At 53.7% G+C, this 24517-nt stretch overlaps 2 protein-coding genes across 15 annotated transcripts in view; one reads left to right on the top strand and one right to left on the bottom strand.

Annotated features, from left to right (window-relative positions):
• The first annotated feature begins 203 nt into the window (after positions 1–203).
• On the top strand, positions 204–24517 carry hhat (hedgehog acyltransferase). 8 transcript variants are annotated; one of them, XM_053874824.1, is made up of 14 exons: positions 204–327; positions 434–613; positions 678–742; positions 916–1029; positions 1110–1307; positions 2448–2660; positions 3349–3517; positions 4782–4932; positions 7145–7180; positions 12107–12308; positions 13685–13829; positions 16054–16266; positions 16384–21440; positions 23545–24517. In XM_053874824.1, the coding sequence occupies exons 1-12, from the start codon at positions 306–308 to the stop codon at positions 16137–16139; spliced, it is 1581 nt and encodes a 526-aa protein (XP_053730799.1). In that variant the 5' UTR covers positions 204–305; the 3' UTR covers positions 16140–16266; positions 16384–21440; positions 23545–24517. The 8 variants fall into 8 exon arrangements, with proteins under 8 accessions (XP_053730799.1, XP_053730800.1, XP_053730798.1 ...); XM_053874825.1 differs by having other exon boundaries at positions 16054–16287; XM_053874823.1 differs by having other exon boundaries at positions 16054–21440.
• Positions 17940–24517, bottom strand: part of LOC128764743 (potassium voltage-gated channel subfamily H member 1-like) — a 49748-nt gene continuing 43170 nt past the window's right edge. For 3 of the 7 annotated variants that reach the window (XM_053874812.1, XM_053874816.1, XM_053874817.1), the window contains exon 13: positions 17942–21423. In XM_053874812.1, the coding sequence (XP_053730787.1) occupies positions 20563–21423 (861 nt within the window). In that variant the 3' untranslated portion in view covers positions 17942–20562. Of the gene's footprint in view, positions 21424–24517 lie in introns of all 7 variants that reach the window. The other 4 variants (XM_053874814.1, XM_053874811.1, XM_053874813.1 and 1 more) reach the window with 3 other exon arrangements.

The raw sequence follows: 24517 nt of genomic DNA, 5'->3' as shown, positions 1-24517 counted from the left end.
GCACTAAATCGACAAAGGTATAGCAAACGCATCGCCTCAAAGTCAAAGCCGCGAACTGGATTTCATTGACGTTTCCTCAGATTGTTCGTTAAATAAAGGTTTTACAAAAAGGACACGCCCCTAACGAGTCGACGGAGCCCGGCGCATGCGCCCCAGTCTCACAGTCAGTGCACCGGTCTCCTCAGATGTCGCGGCGTGACTCACGCGGCGTGACTCGCTGTACACTGTTTATGTTCGGAGCCCCGGCCTCCTGGCCTGGCTGGAGAGGACATTGGGCTTGAGTGATGCGGAAGTGAGCGCGTCATATGGGTTTTGAAAGCGGCCGCTGTAAGTGGACGTCAGTGTTGACAGTTGCGAGAACTTTGTCAGGGCGCTGTTGCTAAAGCTAATGCTAGCTGTGTGCGCGACCGGGGAAACTCTCCGGTTGGTTTAGCAGAGCGAGTGGCTCGTGCTGATCTCGCTGGGACGGTCCCTCCTGAGGTCCGGCTCCCAGCACCGATGACGTCCAAGCCCCCGCACCCGCTGCTCCCACGGACCGAGGTTGCTCTTTACTGGCTGCTGTCACTGGGCGCGCATCTCTACTCCTTTTATCACCTGCACAAGTTCTCCAAAGGTGAGACGCGTTTTCAAAAGTATGTGAACATAGCTGAAGTGTGGTTTCCTCCTCTCACCGTCAGTGCATGAGAGGGCTCTGGAAAGAGCCTTCCAGCTGGAGCCGGGGCTCGTCAAAGGATTCAGGAGGGTAAGTGATTGATGTGAGAGCATGGACACACAGGCGATGGTTCCCCGCTCCAGGTGCGTCGGCACCCAGATGCCAGAGCCTTGCGTAGACTGTTTCCTTCAGCCAGATGGCTCTTGATGCGTGTGAAAGAATGGTGATTTATCTGTGGTCGTATGTCACTCTTCCATTGGCAGGACGCCTCTGATTTTGAGTGGACATTCTGGACCGAGTGGGCAAAGAAGTCTCTTCTGTGGAGCCTGACTGGACATGCCGTGGTCTCCAGACTCACCAGCATCGCTGTCCCCAAGGTGCCATGAGCAACCAGCGCTTTCTAGATAGTGACGATGAGGTGAGGTCCCTAAATCTGCGCCTGACTGTCCTCCCCCAGCTCAGGATGGCAGCCCTGACAGTGTATGGTGTGGTGGCAGCTGCTGGGGTGTTGGGCAGCAGAGGAGTGCTGGTGCTGCTGCTGCATCTCAGCCTGTCCTTCTGTGTCGCTCAGCTCAAGACGCCAGCCCTGTGCTGGTCCTGTAACCTGCTGCTGCTGCTCTCCACCCTCCACCTGCATGAGCTGCAGGAATTACAGGTGTGGACACTGGTCAGCTGGGCATCCTCAAAGTGTCGCCCCCCAGTGGAAGGCCTGGGAAATGAAGTGTTAGTGCTGAAGTCTCGCAACATGATGGTCGTATGTTCAACTCAGCTTCCAATGGAGGACTTTTATGTTCTTCACTCAGGTTTCCTCCCACAGTCAGGGGAGTCAAATCATCTATTGTAGAGCAAGGATGTATCAAAATAAATAAGACAACTCGAACTAAAAAGTAATTGGAAAAGATAAAAAAAATGGCACAAAGGTACGAAAGGAAGTTCAGTATATTCTTAAACATACAGAGCACTTTAAAATAAAATATATTTCAATCAGTACTTTCCTACGCAATGATACATAATGATCTTTGGGATTCACACTGAGGCGTGAGGGGGCAAATATTAAAAGTATGTTCATCATACAAAACTGAATGTTATTTATTTGCTCTTGGATTCATTAACAACTACAGGCAGTTTCAAACAAGTCGGACAAAACCCCTGCAGCAAGCAGCTGGCTGCACTCTTCGTCTGTGTAAACACAGCTTGTGTGTGTATGGATTGGGCTGTAGCTCTTGCAGGAACAGTCAAACTGCTGCACATGTTGCCACACTGTTGTTGCCACACTGTCACACCAGGGTACACGGTTGGAGTCAGAGTCCTACCTCAAGGCCACTCGATGCCAGTGGTGCTGCTGTAGGCAGCATCAACTGGATTTGAAGCTGCAGGAGAGCTCAGCATCATGTGAGCGGTCATCAGTGCTCCCTAATGTTCCTCTAAACCCCGTTCTTATATATTTAGCGCTCTCTGGTCTGATCCCAACAACAGATCCCTGATATAAACATAGCACCTACTGTATAGATCAGGAGAATTCATGTCAGTTGCAGTAACTGCTGTCTAACGCTAGAGGGCAGAATACACCAAAGCAACGAGCAACATCGGCTCTTACTGAAACTTCACTCATTTGTAGATTGGCCTTTTAATAACGTTTGAGAGCGCATGTAAACGCTGCTGCCCTTTATTGTTTAACTCTTGTGCTGCTGTCGTCTGTGTGAAGCCAGGCCTTCCTCCATGCTGTGAGCCAAATGTCTGGTGCTTCTAAATCCCATCTGGACTCATTTGAAACCTGTGGCTGGTTTATGGACAGAGAGGCTGGTACCAGACCGAGGAGGAGTTTTACCTGCTGCTCTTCAGTGTGGCCGTGTGCGGTCTTCGCTTCATCAGCTTCAGCCTGGACCACTGCTGGAGCCCGCGAGACGGCGGCGCGCTGCTCCAGCTGGGCTGGCTGCTTTCATACACCTTCTACCACCCGCTCTTCTACAATGGACCCATCATCACCTACAGCGACTATGTGCATCAGGTGAGAGCCTGAAGCACTGCCACACTGGAACCCTGCTGATGATGGTGCAGAGCAAAGGTCAGCCATTTCTTCCACCCGGGCCCTGGTGGGCCCTGGTGGGCCCTGGGACTCTGAGAAGGTCAGCTCAGATATGAAACGGCAACATTGTTTCCAATTTTGTTTGGAAATCCATCTTACTGTCATGACCTTAATCACATATTTGGTATGGAGTATATTTGAGGTTGTTCCCGCCGGTGGATCCATGAGAGTCTATTCACATTTAACATAAAACATTTAACTTTATGTTAAATAAAGGTAAATGCTTTATGTTATGTAATTATTATGTTATCACAATACAAATGGAGATACCTGTGTTTTCATCACTTGAATCAGCTGGTTTGGATCAACTCAACAGCATCAACTTGATTTTGGTTTTTGACAACAATAAGGAAGTGATGAAGAGTAAGCCTCATCAGTGTTGGGAGAGCAGAGATCCACCTGGACCTCCAGGGATCTGAGGACCACCTTCAGGGGCTAACGTTCGGCCTCTCACTTTACTCATTCAAGGATATTGGTTTGTCTCCTCGCAATCGTTTCCAGCTTCATCTCACAGAGAAGCACTCGTTCCTCCAGAGCCCTGAACCACTTTGATCTGTCGTGACTCCGTCTTCCTTATTTGTTTTTCACCAACACTGATGTGCGTCCACAGATGCAGCGACCCGCCGCTGAGACCAAGTCTGGTGTGACCTTCCTCCTCCTCCGCGCCGCTCGCCTCTTGCTGTGGTGGTGCATTGCCGAGTGCATGATCCATGTGATGTACATGCACGCCATCCAGTCCAGCCAGACCTACTTAGAGATGCTCCCTCCCTGGGCCCTGGGTGAGGACTTATTTCCTCCCTCTGCTTTCATCTTCTCTTTACCACATCACACACTCTCACAAGTTTGGGAGAAGCAGACTTTAGCAAACCCACTTCCCTGCTGGCTTTTGGAAAGTCCTGATGAGTGTCCTGCTCTCTGGCTTCCTGATGGGCTCCTTATCACCCCACTGTTTGATGACAAACCTTGATGTGGTGCTTGTGTTATCGTGCCACTTTGCTGACGCCAGTTTGGCTGTTCTGGCTCACATGTGTCACTTACAGTCCTGTCTCTTTGCCATTAAGAATTCAGGTCCTTATCCGTGTTCTGGGACTCTCCTCTGTGGCTGGTCACTGGACCATCTACACTCAGGTGGATGGCCATTGTTCTTTGTGAGTCCTGAGGCTAGATGTGAAGATTAGGGCCAACCTGCCAGATTATGCCCAGACCACCATTGTGAATTAGACAGCAGATATTAAACAACACTGGAGCCACTGTTTTTATTAGTGGTGGGACTTTTACAGGTTAATTACAATTAATTAATTACAACATTATTACGATTCATTCTTTACTACAAAAAATTATTTAAATTTTAATGTATTGTTTTTTGGGTTATTTTTTTTTTCAAATTTAATTTAATTTAACTTAACAGTCTGCTCTCCAGACAACAGGGAGTTCCTGCTCCAGTGCTCCCACTGATGCAGCAGACACGTGGCAGCGAGGATGAGAACAACAACAACAACAACAACAACAACAAACACGGAGGAAACCTCCCTGAACCAAAGCAAACAAAAGCATCTGTTTGCTTTGGTTCAGGGAGGTTTTTCTCTACACAATGGCCAGGGTTTCCACCACTCTGGATGGACTTGGAATTCTTACAGAAATATTTTCAAAGAGCTTGAGTTGAACTCAGGTGATATAAAAACTTGACCTGGTGATTTATTGTGCTGTTGTCAGACTGATGCAGAATCAACAATATTCTGGTGTTCACATGTAATGTATGGCTCCATCATTGGATTCAATCATATACTAAATTCATTCACATTGAAAAATGCAGCTTCTTGTGGCAAATATTCTGATACCAGTAAACTGCGATTCATTGAGATGAATTAATGACAAATCCTCTAATTAACTAGATTCATTTTTTCAATCGAATCCCGCTCCTAGTTTTTATTATTCACATCAACTGATGGCGTTTTAGTGGCCTTTGCTCTAAGGCTCCCACACACGTCTCTCACTCAGTGACTTGATGCCGCTCTAATCGTTGCTGCTGCTGCTACCTTCCAGGCGGCCTGGCTCTGGCGCTGGTCCAGTTCTTCTATGTCAAGTACCTGGTCTTGTTTGGCTTGCCGTCCATGTTGGCCACTCTGGATGGGGTGGTGCCCCCCGAGCTGCCCCGCTGTGTCAGCATCATGTACAGCTTCACTGGGATGTGGAGGTGAGTTGTGGGGTGCAACGGAGGTGACAGGCTGCGTTGCCTGGCCGTCAAGTGTCAGCACATGATCATGTTCTGTCGGACTCCGTCTTGCTTGAGCTGCTTGTTGCCCATCTCTCCTGTCCCTCGCCCTCTATTTTGGGGAGTTCCTGAGTGAGAGGCTGTGAGTCAGGGGCTGCTGAACCGGTATCAGCTCAGGGGCCAGGATGAAGCAGGTTGAAGTGATGCGGACTTCACATGCTGCCAGCTACACGTCTGCTGGTGACTCTGAAGTTCTCTCTGTGAGAGCTGAGATTTAAGGTGCAAGCGGCCGGGTCTGGTGAGCCACTGCCAGGTGAGCTGGATGATAAGAGAAATCCAGACATCAAAGACGACGGCGCTGGTGCCCAGCGATGTGACGGAGCCAGCAACCTGTACAGGAATACACCTCCTGTGTTCTGCTTGCTGCTCTGGCTAGGGATGTGTTACGTCAGTGCCATGGCTCTCGCTGTGTGGGCAACAGAGGGAACCTGCGTCTGAGCGAGAACATACAGAGTTCAGATGGGAAATGTGCTCTGAGAAGGTGTCTCAGCGCTGCATCGTGCCCATCGCCGTTCAATTCAACTGAAATGTGTTTCTTATTCCACAGTTTTCTGTGGTGATGTTGAGGGTTCAGCCCCTGGCTGTAGATCAGCCGTGTCAAGCATCATCACGGTATGGAGCCAGTCCTCATGACATGCCTGTGTTGACCAGAACCTCTCTGTCCTTGACACCAAGAACATAGTGTCAAGTGTTTACTGCAGGTCAATCAGTGGTCTCATGTCCAGTCATCAGCAGCAATCAGAGCAGTTGCCACTTCAGACGTTTGGTGACACGTGACTGAAAGCTCTCATTGGTGACCTGATCTTACTGCATTCTAAAGGCATCACAGTGTTTTATAGGGCTTTATAGAAGATGTCATGAATGTTCAGCGTCACGCCTGGTCACTTCTGACACGGTTTCTAAAACCTGACCGTGACCCTTAACCCAACCACAAAGCAGGAACAGGACAGAGCCATTTGATTTCTGCAGCTTGAAGTGCTTGATCGAAGTGATCCTGAATGTCAGTAACGTCTTGTACGAAGTGGTATGAATGCATGACAGATGAGACCTGTCAGTGAAGTGTAGCCCTGGTTTGAGCTGTAATGAAGAACCCTGCAGCAGGTCTCAGGGGGAGAGATGAGGTATGAGGCTCCCGGTGGTGTCGCCCCCTGGTGCTGGGCCCCAGCATCCCGCACAGGTGCTGAGAGACACCTGTGGCCAGACTGCACTCCGTCTCTCAACAGTGGGTGTGGTCCGGAGGCCTCAGCCTGGTTTGGTTTTTAAGTTTCAGGGGTTAGTTAAAGCTTCTCTTAAACCAAGTGGATACAAGCAGCCAATCCTTTAATCCAGCAACAACTGTGAAGTCACAGGGATTTTCCAATGTGTCAGCAACTGTTGTCCGTCCATCCAGTCCCTCACGATCACTGCTGTCATTACCAGTGGTCTTTGGTTCACTACGACAGATCTGTTTGAAGATCTGAGCAGTGCTTCTCTGGGTTTGGGTTTCCAGTGGATGAATGCCCAAGAAAGCGTCGTCAGGGCGGTTGTGAAGGTTCTGGGTGCAAACTGAAGGGGTCACGATTGCTTCAGATAATAGAGTCTCTCTGGCAGGTTTATGAGAAGATAAAACCCCGGTCAGCTGCTGGGGATAAATCCAACGTCTGCTCCTGAATATTGCAGTCAAGTTTCATCTTCATTTCACCATTAAACATTCACCGTTTGTGATTAACATCAGACTCCGGGCAAGGTTTGGGAATGAGCTTGAAATTGGGCCGATCAAACCGGCTGCAGTGGCTGATGAAGGCTGTGAATGAAGCGGAGGTTTCCCGGTGAAGACGCGAGGTCACTGCTCTTGGCACTGGCTGCTGCTGACCACCACTTTCCTCTGCGTCCTGGGGAGCGTGTGCTGAGCTGGTCAGCAGCACTGATGGAATGCATAAAGCTGTCGCCGGACGTCAGAGGAAACAAGCCCAGTTTATAGGCGGCTCTGTGGAGGCTGACGGCTCCAAACAAAATGCACCTTTCTAATCTTCTTAATGACAAAGGGCCGACGCACGCACACACGCCGCCGTACACACGCAGCCTCTGTGCTCAGGTGTTGCATTGTGATGTAAATGTGAATGTCTGATGTGTTTTCTTCTCTTCCTCCCGGCAGGCACTTTGACAAGGGTCTGTACCGGTGGCTCATCAGGTAAGAGGCTCTTCTACAGATGGAGAACTCACCTCCACATGCTACGCTCACCTCAGATGGTCAGCAAAGGTCCATCTCATTCAAGTGAAAGTCCGAAACTTTCATCCTCACAGATATCAATTGCCATTTCCTCATTAGAGTGAAGACCTCGACAGTGTATGTTCAGCAGCTCATCTGTTTCTGGCAGCAGTGCTGTGACCAACAGTGAGCCAGAGCTGAGAGGAACACGCTCCAGACTGTCTTCATTATGCTGCAAGTTTCCCCTGAACAGAAACTCGAGGTGGCTGGGTTTATGTTGTTCAGCAGAACACACTGTAGACGGCCCAGAGGAATCTAACACACCAGTACCTTGCGCACAAAACACAAACGTTTCATGTCAAACAGAATTATTAGAGTTCATCCATCTTTATAGTCATACGACAGATATATGACCTTGCCCCTTTGGGTTGCATCACTCACTCACTCACTCACTCATTCCATCGCTCGCTCACTCGCTCGCTCACTCGCTCGCTCGCTCGCTCACTCACTCATTCCATGACTCACTCACTCGCTCACTCACTCATTCCATGACTCACTCACTCACTCACTCACTCATTCATTCCATCACTCGCTCGCTCGCTCACTCACTCACTTGCTCATTCATTCCATCGCTCACTCACTCACTCATTCATTCCATCGCTCACTCACTCACTCACTCACTCATTCATTCATTCATTCCATTGCTCACTCTCTCACTCACTCACTCACTCACTCACTCACTCACTCTAGCTTTGTGACTTCAGCTGACTCGTTTTTTACCAAGCGTTATGTCTGCTTTACTTAAGAACCAGACTTTTGGCAGCTAAAGGAAACCGTGACAAGTGAAGAGGAGACTCGTACAGATGAGACCCGTCTCAGTGAAGCTGCTGGCCAGTGTTGCGCCCTCGTGAAGGCTGTCAGTCGTCTCCTGCTGATCGACCTGAGCTCCGCCTCACTGTTGTCTGCCTCTGATTCCTGGGGCGCTCTTCTTCCAACATGACGTGCAACTGTCAACCACGCGAACCGGACCAGTTGTAATCGGCCCCTGCAGGCAGCCGTGTGCTGCCTTCGTTCCCTTTGTTCAGCAGCATTTCTAGTAGTTTAACATCCGAGCACCGACTCGTTTCCCATCAGCACGGTGCGCTTCCTTGACCCTGCTGTTTTGGAGAGGCTTCATGCTTCAGCTGCCGACCCTGGTTAGTTTGTGCCTTTGTTTTTCTTCTTCTCACAAACTTGCTCCTCTCACTGAACCAGAGCATGAGACCACCAGCGTCTCGCCAGTCTTGGCGCCTCAGAAGGCTCCAGCCGCTGCGTGTCATCACCATAGAGAAGGATGCAGCATTTGCATGTGGGCTTCCTCATGATGATGAGCAGGTTGCTGAACCCTGAGGGCCCGACGGGCTCCTGTTTATCCTGAGCATGTGTTGTGCCGGGGCGGGTGCACGTACACTCCCTCCGCCTGCTCCTAATGATGCTCACTGGCGCAGCCTCCTGGGGCTTGTGATCCTCCTGCTCCACAGGGCTGCTTCACCCAGGCGCCGCGGAAAACAGGCTTTTAAGACGCCGGCTCTTGTTTGCTCGTCTGCTGCTGTCGTGATAATTGCAGTGTTTCTGCCTGGTGTTTTACCATGCGAGTCCTTATGACAGCTGAATAATGGCACATTTGTCTCCTCCGGTGTAATAATGTTGCTCAACGCTTGGCTGCTGTCGAAAGAGCTCTCCAACTTCCCAGGCCGAAATATGGGAACAGGGCAAAGTCAGTCCAGGCTCTTGCTTTGGATCTTGAAACAGGCCCCGCCCCCTGCCCCGCCCCCTGACCTCCCAACACACCATGTCAACCACTGACTTTACAACCTGCTTTGATTAAACAAGCTGTTTGTACAGAAAGAACTTGATAAGCAGAAACATCTGAGTCGAATAATGGTTAACAGAGCTGAACTCAGTAGCAGTTGCCACGGTAACACTTTCAGATGCGGGAGTCTCCTGAGCAGCTGCTTCACTCAGCTGACCCTGATCCTTGAGAAAAGTACAATTTAACATTTTTATCTACAGTTTTGTCCATTGTCTTTCATATATTCATTTTATGTGTGTGTGTGTACGTGTGCGTGTGGTGAACTGCAACCAGTTTGTGAAATATGGAAAGCCGCCAGATGATGCCAGTTAACAAATATGGCGGCCAAGCTACAGCTGTAAATGGGTCGAGAATCTGCAAATCTTATTTGGAGAAATAACTGTGCAGAAACAGCCTTTTCATGGAAGCCAGCGTGATGACTCAGGAGTGGCGTGTGATACAGGCACCACTGACCGCTGCGTCCTGCTGTGAGTACAGGAGGGCGGCCCGTGTTTTACAGTTCAGGGCGCCAGAAGCCTGAGTGAGTGGATCCAGCGAGGATGGTGGCCTGGCGCCCCCAGGCTGCCGCCACTGCACCTTCCAGTCCCCGACACGGCGCACGCTCCCCTGAGATGCTCCTATTTCAATTGCAAATGAAAGTTTCTATTAGAGTCTGTGTCCCCTGGAAACTGTTCTTGGATGCTTAATGGCATCGCTGGCAATTATGCGGCAGCAAACGCAGAGCGATGCCCCTGACACCAAACCCTCTTCCTCCTGCGCAAAGTGCTCTTAAGGAGGTTTTAATGCAGTGCTGAAATCCTGCTGACCGTGTGTGAAGAGTGCTGGAGCGGTGCGGAGGTGTTCACTGATGTGATCTGCATGACTCACTGACACCTCGTCTCCCAGGGCGGCCAAGTGGCTGCTGCTTCACTCTTCCACCAGCAGTCCCCCGCAACCAGGGCTGGTCGTCCACACGCCGAGAGCCCTCAAGTCTGGTCGGACTGAGGTACTGTAGCTCCAGTCTACATCAGAGAACCATCTGATCCCTCCTGTTTATTTGCACACTCGGCTATATTTGAAACCTTTTCCTCTCAGCTGCCTCCACAAATTCCCAACTACAGACCATGTTCATTTCACGGCTGCGTTCAAGTGAGAACCAACTGACCAGGGAGTTCAACATAGAGTTCAACAGCTGGGGGCCTGGAAACACGGAGGTCAGAGCAGTGAAGCTACGGACCATAACACACGCAGCGTTCCAGCGCTCAGAAGGTCTGTTTACCAGGAACACAAGTCGCCAGGTGTGGAGCACGGACAGCCTGCCGCTCCAGACTGAGTAGGCTCAGGCAGACGAAGAGAAGGGAGGGAAACTGAAGGGGGCGACAAAAGAAAGGCACGCCAAGGGGAGCTACTCAGTTACTTTGATTCATCTGTCATCACTTAAGAGAGTGTGTGTGTGTGTGTGTGTGTGTGTTTCTGTCTCTGCATATGGCAGTGTTCTTTTCTTGTTGGGACCAATTTGCTGGGGCTGCAAACTTGTGGAGAAGCTCTTGGTCTTTGTGTCCGGCGGTGCAGACGCTGCGTGTGTGTCAGTTGGCCCAGCTGGTCATAATGTTCTCGTCTTGCGCGTGCTTCTCGGAGCCACCTGCCCGTGTGAATATTCATCACTGCTGCTTGATATTGCAGTGAATTGATGGGTCAGGTGCACGTCCGTGTTGCTCTGCCTCTCCATCTGCTCCGCTGCCGCTTTCATCCCGGCCGCTCTATTTAAAGCCCCAAATATTCCGGCTCGTCTTCCAGGGCCATTGATGAGCCAGAGGGAGGCCGGGCTAATTAGCGGCCGGCGCTGGATCTTGCTCTCTAAGTGTGATGGAGGGCGCAGAGACGCCGCGATCTCGGGGAGCGTTTCTCTTCATGCCGCGCTGCACGTTGATCACCGGAGGGCGGGATGTTGCTCTCTGCTGGCGGCTGCTTCAGTCAGGCGTCATCTGCTCCTCGCCCTCTTTGTTCGGCTTGGATACAGAGGTTGCTGCTGCTGCCGCCACCGTCTTTCTAGGGTGGAATTATTACAGAACACTGCTCCGCATTGAAACAGTTTAAACAGTGGTGGGGGCAGGCCGGGCTGCTTTGTTTCATACACGTGCACGAGCGCCCAGGCCAGGGGTCAACCACCCAAGAACCGCATGCTGAGGAATCACCCCACGTGTCTTGGAGCCTCAGAACAAATCCCCAGTCAGACCAGCTTTTCTGCTACAAGGAAATGAATGAACAAAATGAAAAACCCTCTTGGGCTGGTAACTGTGTCTCTCTCTCTGGAGCTGGAGCTGGGCTCCTCTGCCCGAGGCCTGGGAGCTTGAGGGTTCTGCGCAGTATCTGAGCTCCTCTGGACTGAGGCTTCAGATGTCCTTCCTGGGATCTGATGGAGCCACTACTCCAGGTTCGGGACTGGTGTGGCTGCTCTGGCCAGGTCTATCACCACCAACTCTTCTGCTCCTTGTCCACCACCACTACATGTCTGGTGTGGTGTGACCGTGATCGATCCATCGCTCCCACCTGCCTCCTCTCTCTGGGCTTGCTTCTATAGTGCCGTCTGTCCACCTGTGTCTTGTTGCAGTGGCCCACTGCTTCTCAGTTCGTTTCTGTTTCGCGCCCCCCCAACCCTTCGCTGCCTCTGTTAATAGTATCATTTGTCTATAAACGTACTTCTCAGCATAACATTGTATCCCAGAAAAGACTTACTTATTCTAGTATGGCTGAAATGTTCCTATTTGAGAAGGACTGCCCGTTTCTCACCCGGTTGCCCAGGTACCTTCTCCATCAGGATTCTGGAGGCCAACATCAGCCCTGTGCTGCTGGTCTCAAGATGAATCCTGCCCCCGAGGCTGAGCCTCAACAGCTCCCCCCTACATCTTCACACCAACCTGGTTTCCGAGGCTCCAGAACGGCAGACTGCTCTCAAGTCTTGCTGCCTCCCTGCGCTTCAGAGCTGCCCTCACGTCCACCCAGCTCACCTCACCTCACCTTCCCACTTGCCCGTGACCATGGTGGAGTCTGACTGTGGACCTCTTCTGACTCCACAGGTACATCTACCTGCCTCTGGGCGGATCCCGACACGGGCTGTTGCACAAGCTCCTCTCCAGCGGCCTCACCTTTGGATTCGTCTGCTTCTGGCACGGAGGACACGACTACCTGCAGTACTGGGCCCTGATGAACTGGGCCGGGCTTCTGCTGGAGACCGGCTTCAAGTCCTTCTTCAGTCTTCCCTGGGTGCAAGGCCCCCTGGTGAGTCAGGCGGGCTGCTCCTCCCACTGCTGCTCTCCTCTCGCCGCTCAACGTGTTGACGTGATTTCATTAAAAGCCGTCGGAGCTGAAGAGAGAGCGGTCCGCTCCGATTTAGCCCGAGTCACGCTGGAGGGCTACAGTAGGGACAGTGGACCACCCACCGCTCCTGCTGCCACATCCCATCAGTGTGCGGGAGAGTGTTCAGTGAGGTGCTGCTGAGACCAGACTCCCGCTCAGAACATGACTCTCGTCTGAGGTGGAAAGGTTTTCAGCCTCAAAATCTCAAAAACTTAACACGCTTTAATGGTCCTGCTGCTGAAACCTCTGTGTTTTGAATTTTTTTCTTTATTTCCGGGCAAATATGTGGGTTGTCTGGCTGAGAGACCTGGAAAACCCACATATTTTATATATGTATATGTATATATATATATATATATATATATATATATATATATATATATATACAGTGGCGCCTCGGTTCTCCACCACATTCCATTCCAGACGGCCGTTCGAGAACCAATTTGTTCGAAATCTGAATGGATTTTTCCCATTACAATGAATGGAAAAAGAACTAATGCGTTCCGAGCCTTAAAACAGGCTTTTGTCGGAGTGAATGCAGAGCGTCTGCTGCAGGTGGCTGTTCCTCTGTGTGTGTGGCCGCTGCATGTGGGAGGGGTTGCCGAGTGAGTGGCGTCTCTCCAGAAGGGAAGAGGTGCCCGGTGCGTGTCCAGCTCTGAATGTGCGCTTCTGTGCAGTTTGGCTGTGACAAAGTCATAAACCAAGTCACGCTCTGTCCCAGACTGGCCTCATCCCTGTCCCAGCTCCAGCCCACAACAGGACATCAGACCCTGGAGTGCTGCTCCAGCACCTCCCCTGTGACACTCTACCATGGTCCGGTGTGGAGACAGGAAAGGTTTGACACCTCAATATGAAGAAGAAACAGTCAGTCAATGGAGCTAACGGGACACGTCTGCGTACAGAGGCTGCGTTAGACACAATAACAGAGCGCCTCGTGGGTCAGCTGGTCGACCCGTGTACCTTATGTTTGTCTGGCTTTTTTCAGGGGCGTTCCAGTTCTGGATTTTCGTTCGAAATCAGAAGCAAAAAAAATCACAAAATTTTTGTTCGAATTCCGAGACGTTAGAAAACTGAGGTACCACTGTATATGTGTGTACCTGGTGTCTCACCTGGTGTTCACCCCTCTCTCTCTCTATCTGTCTCTCTCTCTCTCCCTCTCTCTCTCTCTCTCTCTCCCTCTCTGTCTCTCTCTCGCCCATGGTCCGGGTCGTTGATCAGACTTGTTTCTCCCGCTGCTTCTCCTCCACGTGACTGGTCCAGCATGACTTGTGACTCTGCTCTTCCTTGGCTCCCCGCAGGAACGGCGCGTGCCGGTGATGATGAGAAGGCGCGGCCTGGCCTTCCTCTCCTCCTTCTCCACCGCTCTGCTCATCCTCTCTAATCTGGTCTTTCTGGGTGGGATTCATGTCGGCACGGTCTTCTGGAGGAGAGTCTTCCTGCGAGGTACTTCTGCTGTGCTCCTCACCTTTAGCCAGTGGCCGAGCGCCCGCGCTGCTGCGTGGTCGACTCGCTGTGAGCCTCCCAGGCAGATGGATGGCCGCCTCAGTTTGTTACCCGCAGCAAGATGGCAGCCGATGCTGGAGTCTGTCGGCACATGATAAGCTGGCTGCCCCCTCAGCCGGCGGCGTGCTGACTCAGCAGCACAGATGGAGCCTGGTATCATTTGTTTGTCGAAGGAGTCGGTCCATATCGATCGCCTGACGCGTCCCTCTGAGAGCGTGTCAGCGGCCTCTTCACCATCAGCCTCGGCTCAGCTCAGGATGGTGACCCAGCTACCGAGGTCCACCTCACCCAGGGTTATGTGTTGGTCCTGACAGCAGCAGAGTCAGGAGCAGCAGGACGTGGCGCTGCTGTGCAGCGTCCCAGATCCGCGTGGCTAAATCGTGGAGACAAGCAGATGTTTCTGGCTCGCCTGGCTCTCACCGGACTCCTCAAACTTCTGCTGCTGTTTCCTGCTGTGTTCTTGTACTTCCATCTTTGTGAGATCCAGCACAGCTTTTTAACCAACGCTGCCCACACTTCTGGGAAGTGAGGGCCGCCGTCGTTTTCAGGCTGAAACCATCAAAATAACTGGCCTCCACTTTGGCCCAGAATCCTGGTTCAGGTCACGTGTTGTGGATGCTTCGGTCCAGAGGCTGAGGAAAAGGTTGAGGGTCTTGTCATGAAGATGTGTAAAGATTCTCGTTTGCTAGTGGAGCCTGGCCCTTCGCTCACCATCTCCAGTCTCTTGTGGGAGCAGTGAGGTGCGGCCCCTGCCTGTCTGAGGTGAGGGTGTGGGACGGTGTGGGCTCCTGACTCTGATGATCAGCTTCATCCCTCAGCTGAGCTCCAACCCTCTCAAGTCAGCACTGAAGTGATGCAGCCGTGTGCTGATGAGCTGCTGAGAGCGCCACCTGTCTGCAGACTCCGGAGGCTGCCTTTAAAAATGCCCTCTTTTCTGCGGTGAATAATTCAGAGACGGAGCGAGGCACTGAAGCGTGGCTGACTCCAGAGCAGCTCGGTCTCCCACCTCATTCACCCCCTCATCTTAAATCAGAGGCCTCCTTGACCTCTGACCCCGGGCAGCCAGTGCAGCCTTCCTGAGCCGAGCCGCTCTGCGGCCCGGTGAAGGCTCCTGCAGAGAGTCCGCTTCCACAGCTCCACCGTTCAGCTGCTTCTCAGGTCAGAACTGAGGACAGGCGCTGTGATGTGACTGCATGTGTCCAGGCAGCAGGTCGGCGTGTTTCTTTTATTAAGAATTTTATTGTTTACTACTTTTACAGAAACATTCACGACAACAACAACAAGGTGCACTGGTGTGTTTATGATGATCTCACTGTTACCAAGGTAACCAGTGCCCTGTGTCATGAGATTCCTGCTTCCGTTCACCTCCAGTGAAAGTTGGGGGTGTCTTCCATTCGCAGAGTCTTTTGTTCGGGACTGATGTAAACCTTGGTGTTGGTGGTGATGAAGGCCATCGGTCCAACATCGGCCCACTGATGACAGTGGACCTTCATGCTGCAGGTGTGTGTGAGGGGCTCCTCCGCCTCTGGCTCTCGCAGGTGGGCAACCTGCTGCCCACACCTTCACTCATCCGGGGTCCGTGGGTTGTGTGGCCTGAGGAGCTCATGGTTCCTCAGTCCGCCCAGCAGCTGCTCGCTCGTCTCCCCGGGCGCCGCTGCTCAATGAAACGGTGGCGTAATGGCGCCAGCATCACGTGAGCGTTTTCATGGCGGAGGAGCCGCTCCAACACTCGTGAGCCCTGGTGAGAGGCGTGGCCCCTGGTGCGGCCCCTCAGTTTTCTCCGCGTGGTTTGGTCTTCAGCCGCAGCTGCTCTTTTTCCTTCCTTTCATTTGACATTTCTTGCTCTGCCAAATTCATTGAAAGACGTTTGGTCCGTAGTTTTATGATTGATATTGAAGTGAAATGCGTCTGAAGTGGCTGGGACGGCTGTGATGTCACCGCAGGACGGTACAGTGATCACTGACTGGCTAATATGCTGCGAATAAAGCCACGAATCAGTGGTTTCTTCAGGCTGATGAAAGTTCCTGAGGTTCACTGATGACTGCAGTGGAGAGAGAGACACATCACAAAGCTGTGAGGATTCTGGAGTCAGGGGCCACACTCCACCCTCCTCTGACTCAGGAGGGCCTGTGTGATCTTCTGACCCGCTGTGCTCTCCTGGCAGGTTGGTCCAGCCTGGCTCCGCCCATGCTGCTCTGCCTCTACTGCTTTGCTCAGGTGGGGCTGGACTGGACGTCTCAGCCGCCGTGAGCCCGCCGCACAGCAAGGCCCCAGCCTCCGCGGCTCTGCTGCACCTCCGAACCGGTCCGAACCAGGCTGGAGCGCAGCTGAGCAGGGGTCAGGTCTCCGGGGCTTCTGAGAGGAACATCAGAGGAAGGTGACCGGCCCAGCGTGTCAAGTGAAGTTTTATTCACTCATGTGTTTTATGTGATACAACTATTTCATAAAGTGTTTAGTTTGAATAAACTGAGATGTTGATCGTCACCGTCTCCAGCTGTTCCGCAGTGTGAGGAGACAATGTGACAGTGTGAAAGTTCCTGATGGAGATGAAGGACGGGCAGGTTGGAGCACCTGTGGGAGCCAAGCCTGACCTCCATGACCTTCACCAGGAAGAGCCTCTTCACGTCGTCCGAGCTCATTTCTGACCTGATAGAAATGATGATCTCCTCCATGTTCCACTCAGCCCGTCCTGTTGCTTCATCTGAAGACGCTCTTCAGAACCCGATCGCTCTTGACTGTCACTTCGTAAGGTCTGACACCGAGGGTGGAGCTCACTCTGCCACCTGCTGGGTGGCTCAGATGTGAACGGACCAAGATGAAACCAGGACCGGAGTTGGACAGACAGCGAGAGCCTCCTGGACCCAGGTCACGGTGAAGCACCTCTGTAAGGCAGACGCCCACCTGTTGAGGAAGGAGACTCCGCCTCCTCTCTTCTCAGTCCACCAGAGAAGCTCCGCTCTGACACCAGCTGCAGGGTGGCGCCTGAGCTCAGAGCCTCCATCAGCCTGATGAAGCCCACACCTGGAGCTCAGAGCGGATTATCACCTCGCCGACACTGAGCGGCTCCAGGCCCCGGAGCCTCTTAGGTCTGCGCTCATCGGATCAGGTGTGAAGACCAGCTGCTCCGCTGCAGCGGCAGAGTGGGGAGCGCGGAGTCACACCAGTCACACGTCGGGACTCGAACCCCGCGGCGGGGCGGGGCCACTCAGAAGCCAAAGGGTGACTCGGCAGAAACGAGGGCAGGACTCTTTATTGAGGCTGTGATTCTACAACGTGACTCGTTAGTTTTCCACTGTAAAGTTTTCATTTCTTTCCCATTCTTTTATTGTGTTTAGAGTTGTTTCTTCCCTCGTGTTTATGATACATAGCTAGCTCTCCTGGTGGAGAGAACGTAGAAGAAGAAGCTCCGGCGTAGAAGTTAAGGACAAAAAAACATTCCGTGATGTTGTGCTTTCTCTTCCTCTTCCATACGTATCACGAAGATGTTCATGTCTGGACAAACGGGAAGAGCTTCCTGGTCGTCGCCATCTTCCTTTCCTCCGAGGGAAGTGGAAGGCAGCATAACAACAACAACAACAACTCTGCTGAGCTTGTTGAACTTGGACAGGTGTGTGTGAGAGAGGGGGAACTGCAGGGTGCTGAATAATGGAGAGCGTCTTTGGAGTGGCTTCTGTCTGGAAGCCAGCAGGGAGCTGAAGATGGTGTCTGCTAACTGGACCGGCTTCACTTCCCAACAGCTGCATTTTTCATGCGGCTCTGGGGTGAGTGTGTGTGTGTGTGTGTGTGTGTGTGTGTGTGTGTGTGTGTGTGTGTGTGTGTGTGTGTGTGTGTGTGTGTGCGCGAGGAGAGGCTGCGCCGCCGTCCTGCCCGCCACCATGATTTATTCAGAAGAATATTCAATAATATAGAACGATTACCTCTGACCTGAAAAAGAACATGAATTCTGAAAGAAGCTCAAACACGCTCATCACAGGACGGACACATGTCGGTCCAGGCAAGACCAGCCGATCCTCGGCAAACGGACCTCCTGGAGACCTGATGGATCGATGACAGGATGAGATTCAGTTGGACGTTTTGTCTTTCACGTTGACTGTGAATGAGTCTGTTGAGAAGTGGAACGTCGTAACGCACGCTGGCTAATGTTCACGCGCAGAGCTAGCTGCTCGCTGGAGTCTTGCCTTAGCACACACCAGGTTTATGGATACGATTTGCTGTATATGACGAGGAATCTGAAGACGGGTCTTTTTTAGGTCCCGCTAAGCTGCTAATGCTCACCCATGCTATTTTTTTATTTTTTTTACAACGTGAAAAACAGGAAAATGTACACTACATGGAAACAATCCCGCACTGATTTTGCTGCAGACTTTTAAAGAAACTGCGGGACAGTCACAATCATTTATGACAGGAAATAAGGATCTTTGCAAATGAGCTTTTAAAAATAATAATACATTTTTAATTTTAGCCTAAAAAAAGCTCCGGGCTGCAATGATTTCAGGAAATTATAAATAAATAAATGTTCATGCGTCATAAAAGCTGATGATGAAATAATGATGATGTTTGGTGAGTAGTTTCCAGTGTTGTTTTGTTCTGGAGCGCCTCACGGGGGCGGAGTCTGAGAGCGGCTCATTCAAACCGTAGCTGCTGATCTGTTCCACAGGGTCGAGATGTTGAGGCTCAGAGATGGATCTGGAGGTCGGCCATGTTTGTTTACGTCCGTCCCGTATAGTGTTCCATCGATCAAACGTCCACCACACGTGCTGTTGACATACAACTTTTATTTATCAATTTGGTGGATGGAAAGGTCAGTTATTAACATTCTGCTGTAGTAAAACTCCTTATTAAAATACAATATCTCTTGTCTTCCTTGCATATTTCTGATGAGCCTCCTGGATGTTGGACGCTGGGCTTCACTTCAGCAGCCGCTGCAGAGGCGCAGGGCTCATGAGGAGAGAAGGTGTTGATGGGAGTGAGAGGCTGCGATGTCACATTCAGCGAGGAGCTCCTTTCCACCGCGGCGCCTCTTCGGGGAACCCTCGTCTGCTGGAAGAACGGCTCCAGCTCAAAGTGATTGTGTGCGTCACCAAGGTGCCAGAGAAGAGGGCTGGAACAATATTTGGATTTTGCTGTGGACACGGTCCAGGGAGGCATGCGAGAGGAGGCGACGGGAGACGGGGGCGCTGGTGCCTTCACAAAAATAAATCTGGATAAAAATACGACGCTCAGTGCTGCGCTCCAACAACAGGAAACCAGGAAGCAGACCGGCGCCAAGGCCCTGCGTGCCTCACGCCACATTCAGGGAGATTTACCGAAGAATCTGGTTCCACAGACGATTCAGTCACAACGATTGTTCTCCTGCGCCGCCATTTTGTTTAAGTCCTGCCAAAAGGTGCGGCCGGGTCGGGAACGGCTTCCACTCTCCTCTGACCTGTGACCCATGACTCGTGTCCCAAATGTTTCCCACTGAAAATGAATGGGAGGAGAATCAGATCACGATCTCGACGGCCTGCGGCTCCTCCATATTTTCAGGTAGAGACTCCACTCAAAGCTTCCCACACAGCTGCACTGCTCCTCTGTGAAGCAGGTGTCAAACCTCTGTCAGTGTCCACACTGTTCTGCGTCACATCAGCCTCAAACAAGTGGCCCGGCCGTGATTCGTCCCCTGAGAGTGGGAGGAGCCAGAAGACCAGTCCAACTTTGGTGTCTCTTCACGCGCTGTGACAGACCTTGTCCAGGCCGCCAGACACACTCGTCCTCTCTGTGGAGAGGAGCAGCTACTAACTCGAGCTGCTACAAAATGAGCTTTTGGGAAGAGACCGACTGTTTGCCGACGTCTGGGATCAACTCCATTAAACTGTGGGTGAAACGTCGATGCTAACGTCTTCATTCCTCCAACCTGGACTAGAGTTTCCTGAACTATTGAAGCAAGTGTTTGAATGTGTGGCAGCTGACACGGCTCAGTGCTCCTGCTCCTGGTCTCAGAGAAGTGCTTCATGCAGTATTAGAGCATCAACTGGTGCTGGTGAGTCTGAGCTGGATGCCCACAGGACTCCGTGGTGGGAGTCAGCGGTGGTCTCTCTGTTGTGAAGACCACAAAGGTGTGCCTGAATTTATGGAACCAGATTCTGATGAAGTCCTGGGTGACGTGGCGGATCGAACAAAGCGGACCCGAGAGACTCTTGAGTGAGAACTACTTCAACCATTTAGACAAGTCGTGCACCGCCGCCACCACCAGGGGGAGACGCTAATCACACAGAAAGTCACCTCGACGAATCAAAGAAGCTCCGACTGCAAGTCGCTGACTATTGAACGTGACATGCAAAGAATCGTATACGGTGATTCAGGAACAAACCATGCGGCTTCTATTACAACCCTCGGACAGAAGAACAACTCCCCGGAACCAGGCCGGCCGTTCTCCGCCGTCGTGCACCGGAGACGTATGTACAAGCCGACAGCCGAGACTGCTGCGGACGGAAGCGCCAGAATCTGAGCTACAACCTTTGCCTCGCTGCGTGGCGGTGCCTCCAACAGGATCGCCCGGGTGGACGAAGGCTGCTGGGTCTCAGTGACGCCGCTGTGGCCTCATCCAAACGCCTGGAAGACCTTCAGCTGTCCTCGTAAACCAGCGGTGCCGGATCCCAGCTGGGTAAACAGATGCTCCAGCGCGGCGCCCGGCTCAAGAGAAGATGTCTTCCTTGTCCAGTTCTGGAGAGGCCGGCTGGGAGATGTCAAAGATGTGCTGCGGAGAAGCCGCCGCAGACTTGGCCTTGAGGAGCTGCAGCGCCTCGCTCAGCTGCGCCTCCAGCCCCGACATGCGCAGGTTGAGGTTCCTGAGGTCGTCCTTCAGCTCGTGCTTCAGCTCCTGCAGCGAGGCCTGGAGGGTTTGCTCGGGGATGGGGTAGAACGGGTGGCGGCTCTCGGGGGGCTGGACGGGACTGCGGTCCTGAGGGGTCAGGCGGAAGTCGCTGACCTTGTCCAGCCGCAGGTCACTCTTGGTGATGCCGCTGTCGCACGAGTCTGTCTTCTTCAAGGACATCTGGGACTCGTGCGTTTTGGTTCGTTCGGGCAGTGTCTCCATGGACTCGGCCTTGGACACCTTGTTCCAGTTGTCTGCCTTGGCCATGGACTCTTTGAAGCGACCCCAGCCTTTGACCTTGACGGGCTCCGCGGGCCGACCCACGTTGAGGGTGACGGGAGACGGCACCTGCAGCTTGGCCATGTCGGCGGGGCCGTGGGTGGGCGTGGTGGCCGACGACGGCGTGGAGGACGACGGCGTCGCCGGGCTCTCGGTGACCGTGACGATACTGGTGGTGGTGATGGCCGTTTTGGGGATCTCCACGTAGACCGGACCCTTCTCCACGTCGTGCTCCACCACCTCCGGCTTGTCGGTGGCTGTGCGGGCCTCCCTCTGCTGCCGGAAGCGCTGGAAGAGCTTACGCACCGGGTGGTCCGGGGGCAGGTTGAGAGGGGCCTCGTTCTTGCGCCTCTGTCGCTCCTCTTCCTCTCGCTTCACGTCGCTGATCTTCCTGAAGACCATCTGCAAGAGAAGACAAGGTTGAAATGCTGTTCCCAGCGACGCTGAGGTGGGGTCTGGAGCTGAGGTGGAGCTGAGGTGGGGTCTGGAGCTGAGGTGGGGTCTGGAGCTGAGGTGGAGCTGAGGTGGGGTCTGGGGGTGAGGTGGAGTTGAGGTGGGGTCTGGAGCTGTGGTGGGGTCTGGAGCTGAGGTGGAGCTGAGGTGGGGACTGGAGCTGAGGTGGAGCTGAGGTGGGGTCTGGAGCTGAGGTGGGGTCTGGAGCTGAGGTGGAGCTGAGGTGGGGTCTGGAGCTGAGGTGGAGCTGAGGTGGGGTCTGGAGCTGAGGTGGGGTCTGGAGCTGAGGTGGAGCTGAGGTGGGGTCTGGGGGTGAGGTGGAGTTGAGGTGGGGTCTGGAGCTGTGGTGGGGTCTGGAGCTGAGGTGGAGCTGAGGTGGGGACTGGAGCTGAGGTGGAGCTGAGGTGGGGTCTGGAGCTGTGGTGGGGTCTGGAGCTGAGGTGGAGCTGAGGTGGGGTCTGGAGCTGAGGTGGAGCTGAGGTGGGGTCTGGAGCTGTGGTGGGGTCTGGAGCTGAGGTGGAGCTGAGGTGGGGTCTGGAGCTGTGGTGGGGTCTGGAGCTGTGGTGGGGTCTAGAGCTGAGGTGGAGCTGAGGTGGGGTCTGGAGCTGAGGTGGAGCTGAGGTGGGGTCTGGAGCTGAGGTGGAGCTGAGGTGGGGTCTGGAGCTGAGGTGGAGCAGAGGTGGGGACTGGAGCTGAGGTGGAGCTGAGGTGGGGTCTGGAGCTGAGGTGGAGCTGAGGTGGGGTCTGGAGCTGAGGTGGAGCTGAGGTGGGGTCTGGAGCTGAGGTGGAGCTGAGGTGGGGTCTGGAGCTGAGGTGGAGCAGAGGTGGGGACTGGAGCTGAGGTGGAGCTGAGGTGGGGTCTGGAGCTGAGGTGGAGCTGAGGTGGGGTCTGGAGCTGAGGTGGAGCTGAGGTGGGGTCTGGAGCTGAGGTGGAGCTGAGGTGGGGTCTGGAGCTGAGGTGGAGCAGAGGTGGGGACTGGAGCTGAGGTGGAGCTGAGGTGGGGTCTGGAGCTGTGGTGGGGTCTGGAGCTGAGGTGGAGCTGAGGTGGGGTCTGGAGCTGAGGTGGAGCTGAGGTGGGGTCTGGAGCTGTGGTGGGGTCTGGAGCTGAGGTGGAGCTGAGGTGGGGTCTGGAGCTGTGGTGGGGTCTGGAGCTGAGGTGGAGCTGAGGTGGGGTCTGGAGCTGAGGTGGAGCTGAGGTGGGGTCTGGAGCTGTGGTGGAGCTGAGGTGGGGTCTGGAGCTGAGGTGGAGCTGTGGTGGGGTCTGGAGCTGAGGTGGGGTCTGGAGCTGAGGTGGAGCTGAGGTGGGGTCTGGAGCTGAGGTGGAGTTGAGGTGGGGTCTGGAGCTGTGGTGGAGCTGAGGTGGGGTCTGGAGCTGAGGTGGAGCTGAGGTGGGGTCTGGAGCTGTGGTGGGGTCTGGAGCTGAGGTGGAGCTGAGGTGGGGTCTGGAGCTGTGGTGGGGTCTGGAGCTGAGGTGGAGCTGAGGTGGGGTCTGGAGCTGAGGTGGAGCTGAGGTGGGGTCTGGAGCTGTGGTGGGGTCTGGAGCTGAGGTGGAGCTGAGGTGGGGTCTGGAGCTGTGGTGGGGTCTGGAGCTGAGGTGGAGCTGAGGTGGGGTCTGGAGCTGAGGTGGAGCTGAGGTGGGGTCTGGAGCTGTGGTGGAGCTGAGGTGGGGTCTGGAGCTGAGGTGGAGCTGTGGTGGGGTCTGGAGCTGAGGTGGGGTCTGGAGCTGAGGTGGAGCTGAGGTGGGGTCTGGAGCTGAGGTGGAGCTGTGGTGGGGTCTGGAGCTGAGGTGGGGTCTGGAGCTGAGGTGGTCTTGGTGCTTCCAGCCTCCGCTGGAGACGCCTCCAGAGTGGATGCTGCCTCCGATCGCACACACACACACACACACACACACACACACACACACACACACGTGCTGAAGCTCAGAGGCATCCTTCACTCAGAATGGAGCAGCTGGGATCAGGAGGTTTCCTCCCGATCATTACCTCCTTCATAATGAGGTCGGTCGACCGGGGAGCAGCTGAGATTGAAGAGCTGCATATGAAGAAGCAATCTCCTCTGCTGCGTTCCAGGAGGACTCACTGGGGAGCCAGGAGAGGAGGCGGAGCCTGCTGGCTGACAGGTCCATCATGGCGCCTGTGTGGAGGGCAGGGGGGCAGCAGGACCTCCACTCAGCCGTGCCACACTGGCCACACCAGCGCCACCACCTGCCGCTGAGAGGAGTCTGCAGGTGAGGCACTCGCACACTTTGACCAGTCAGGGGTCAGACGGACCGACTGGGGAGAGGTGGCTGGCTGGAACAAAAACCTGCACTGGATTCAGATCCTGGCCTTGGCGGAGGCAGCCATTTTGGAAACTGTGTATGACTTGATGGGTAGATGCAGTTGGATTTTGATGCGAAGCTGCTGGATCTGAGACAACTGAGGGGAATAACCACTCACAGGCTCCTTTAACAGCTGGAGTCACCAGGAAGAGCCAAATATAGTTTCATCTCCGGACACTTGCTGGAGCTGCTGTGTGTGGCTGAAGCGGACGACGAACTGCTGAGGACTGCAGGGCACGCGTGAAGTGCTCCGCCTGCTGCGTGACGGGCCGCAGGCTCCGGCTGAACTTTCACTGCAACGCTGTGCTCAGAGTGACATTTGCAGAGCCCCACAAACTCCACGTCTTCACGCACTTCCTCAAGCTTCACTTTCACCGCCGAACTGTCAAGTCATCTGAGTGTGGGGCACGTGCGACCTGTGGAGGGGTCCCAGGGGGCGGTGACCCCGCCACAGAACCGAGTGGCTGGGCAACAGGTGCCAAGAAAAGACATAGGAACACATCACGATAGAGAAGGAGGTCTCCCATCAAGACCGTCCAGAACCTGGGCCGCGCTCATGAGGAGGAATCACCAGGGGCCACCCCAAGCTTCAGATCCACCTCAGCTCCAGACCCTTGAGGCATCATGACCACCTCAGCTTCAGACCCTCGAGGCATCATGACCACCTCAGCTCCAGTCCCTCGAGGCATCATGACCACCTCAGCTCCAGACCCTCGAGGCAT

This window comes from Synchiropus splendidus, chromosome 9, assembly GCF_027744825.2.
Source record: "Synchiropus splendidus isolate RoL2022-P1 chromosome 9, RoL_Sspl_1.0, whole genome shotgun sequence".
NCBI classification, from domain to species: domain Eukaryota; kingdom Metazoa; phylum Chordata; class Actinopteri; order Syngnathiformes; family Callionymidae; genus Synchiropus; species Synchiropus splendidus.
Note: the sequence above shows the minus strand (reverse complement) of the source record. Positions and strands in the feature narration are given on the sequence as shown.

Bases quoted from the DNA above. Each gene is read 5' to 3' on its own strand.
- hhat (XM_053874819.1), top strand. From the start codon at position 306: ATGGGTTTTGAAAGCGGCCGCT. The intron at 328-433 runs GTAAGTGGACGT...CGGTTGGTTTAG, and splicing joins GGGTTTTGAAAGCGGCCGCT to CAGAGCGAGTGGCTCGTGCT. The intron at 3,518-4,781 runs GTGAGGACTTAT...GCTACCTTCCAG, and splicing joins GCTCCCTCCCTGGGCCCTGG to GCGGCCTGGCTCTGGCGCTG.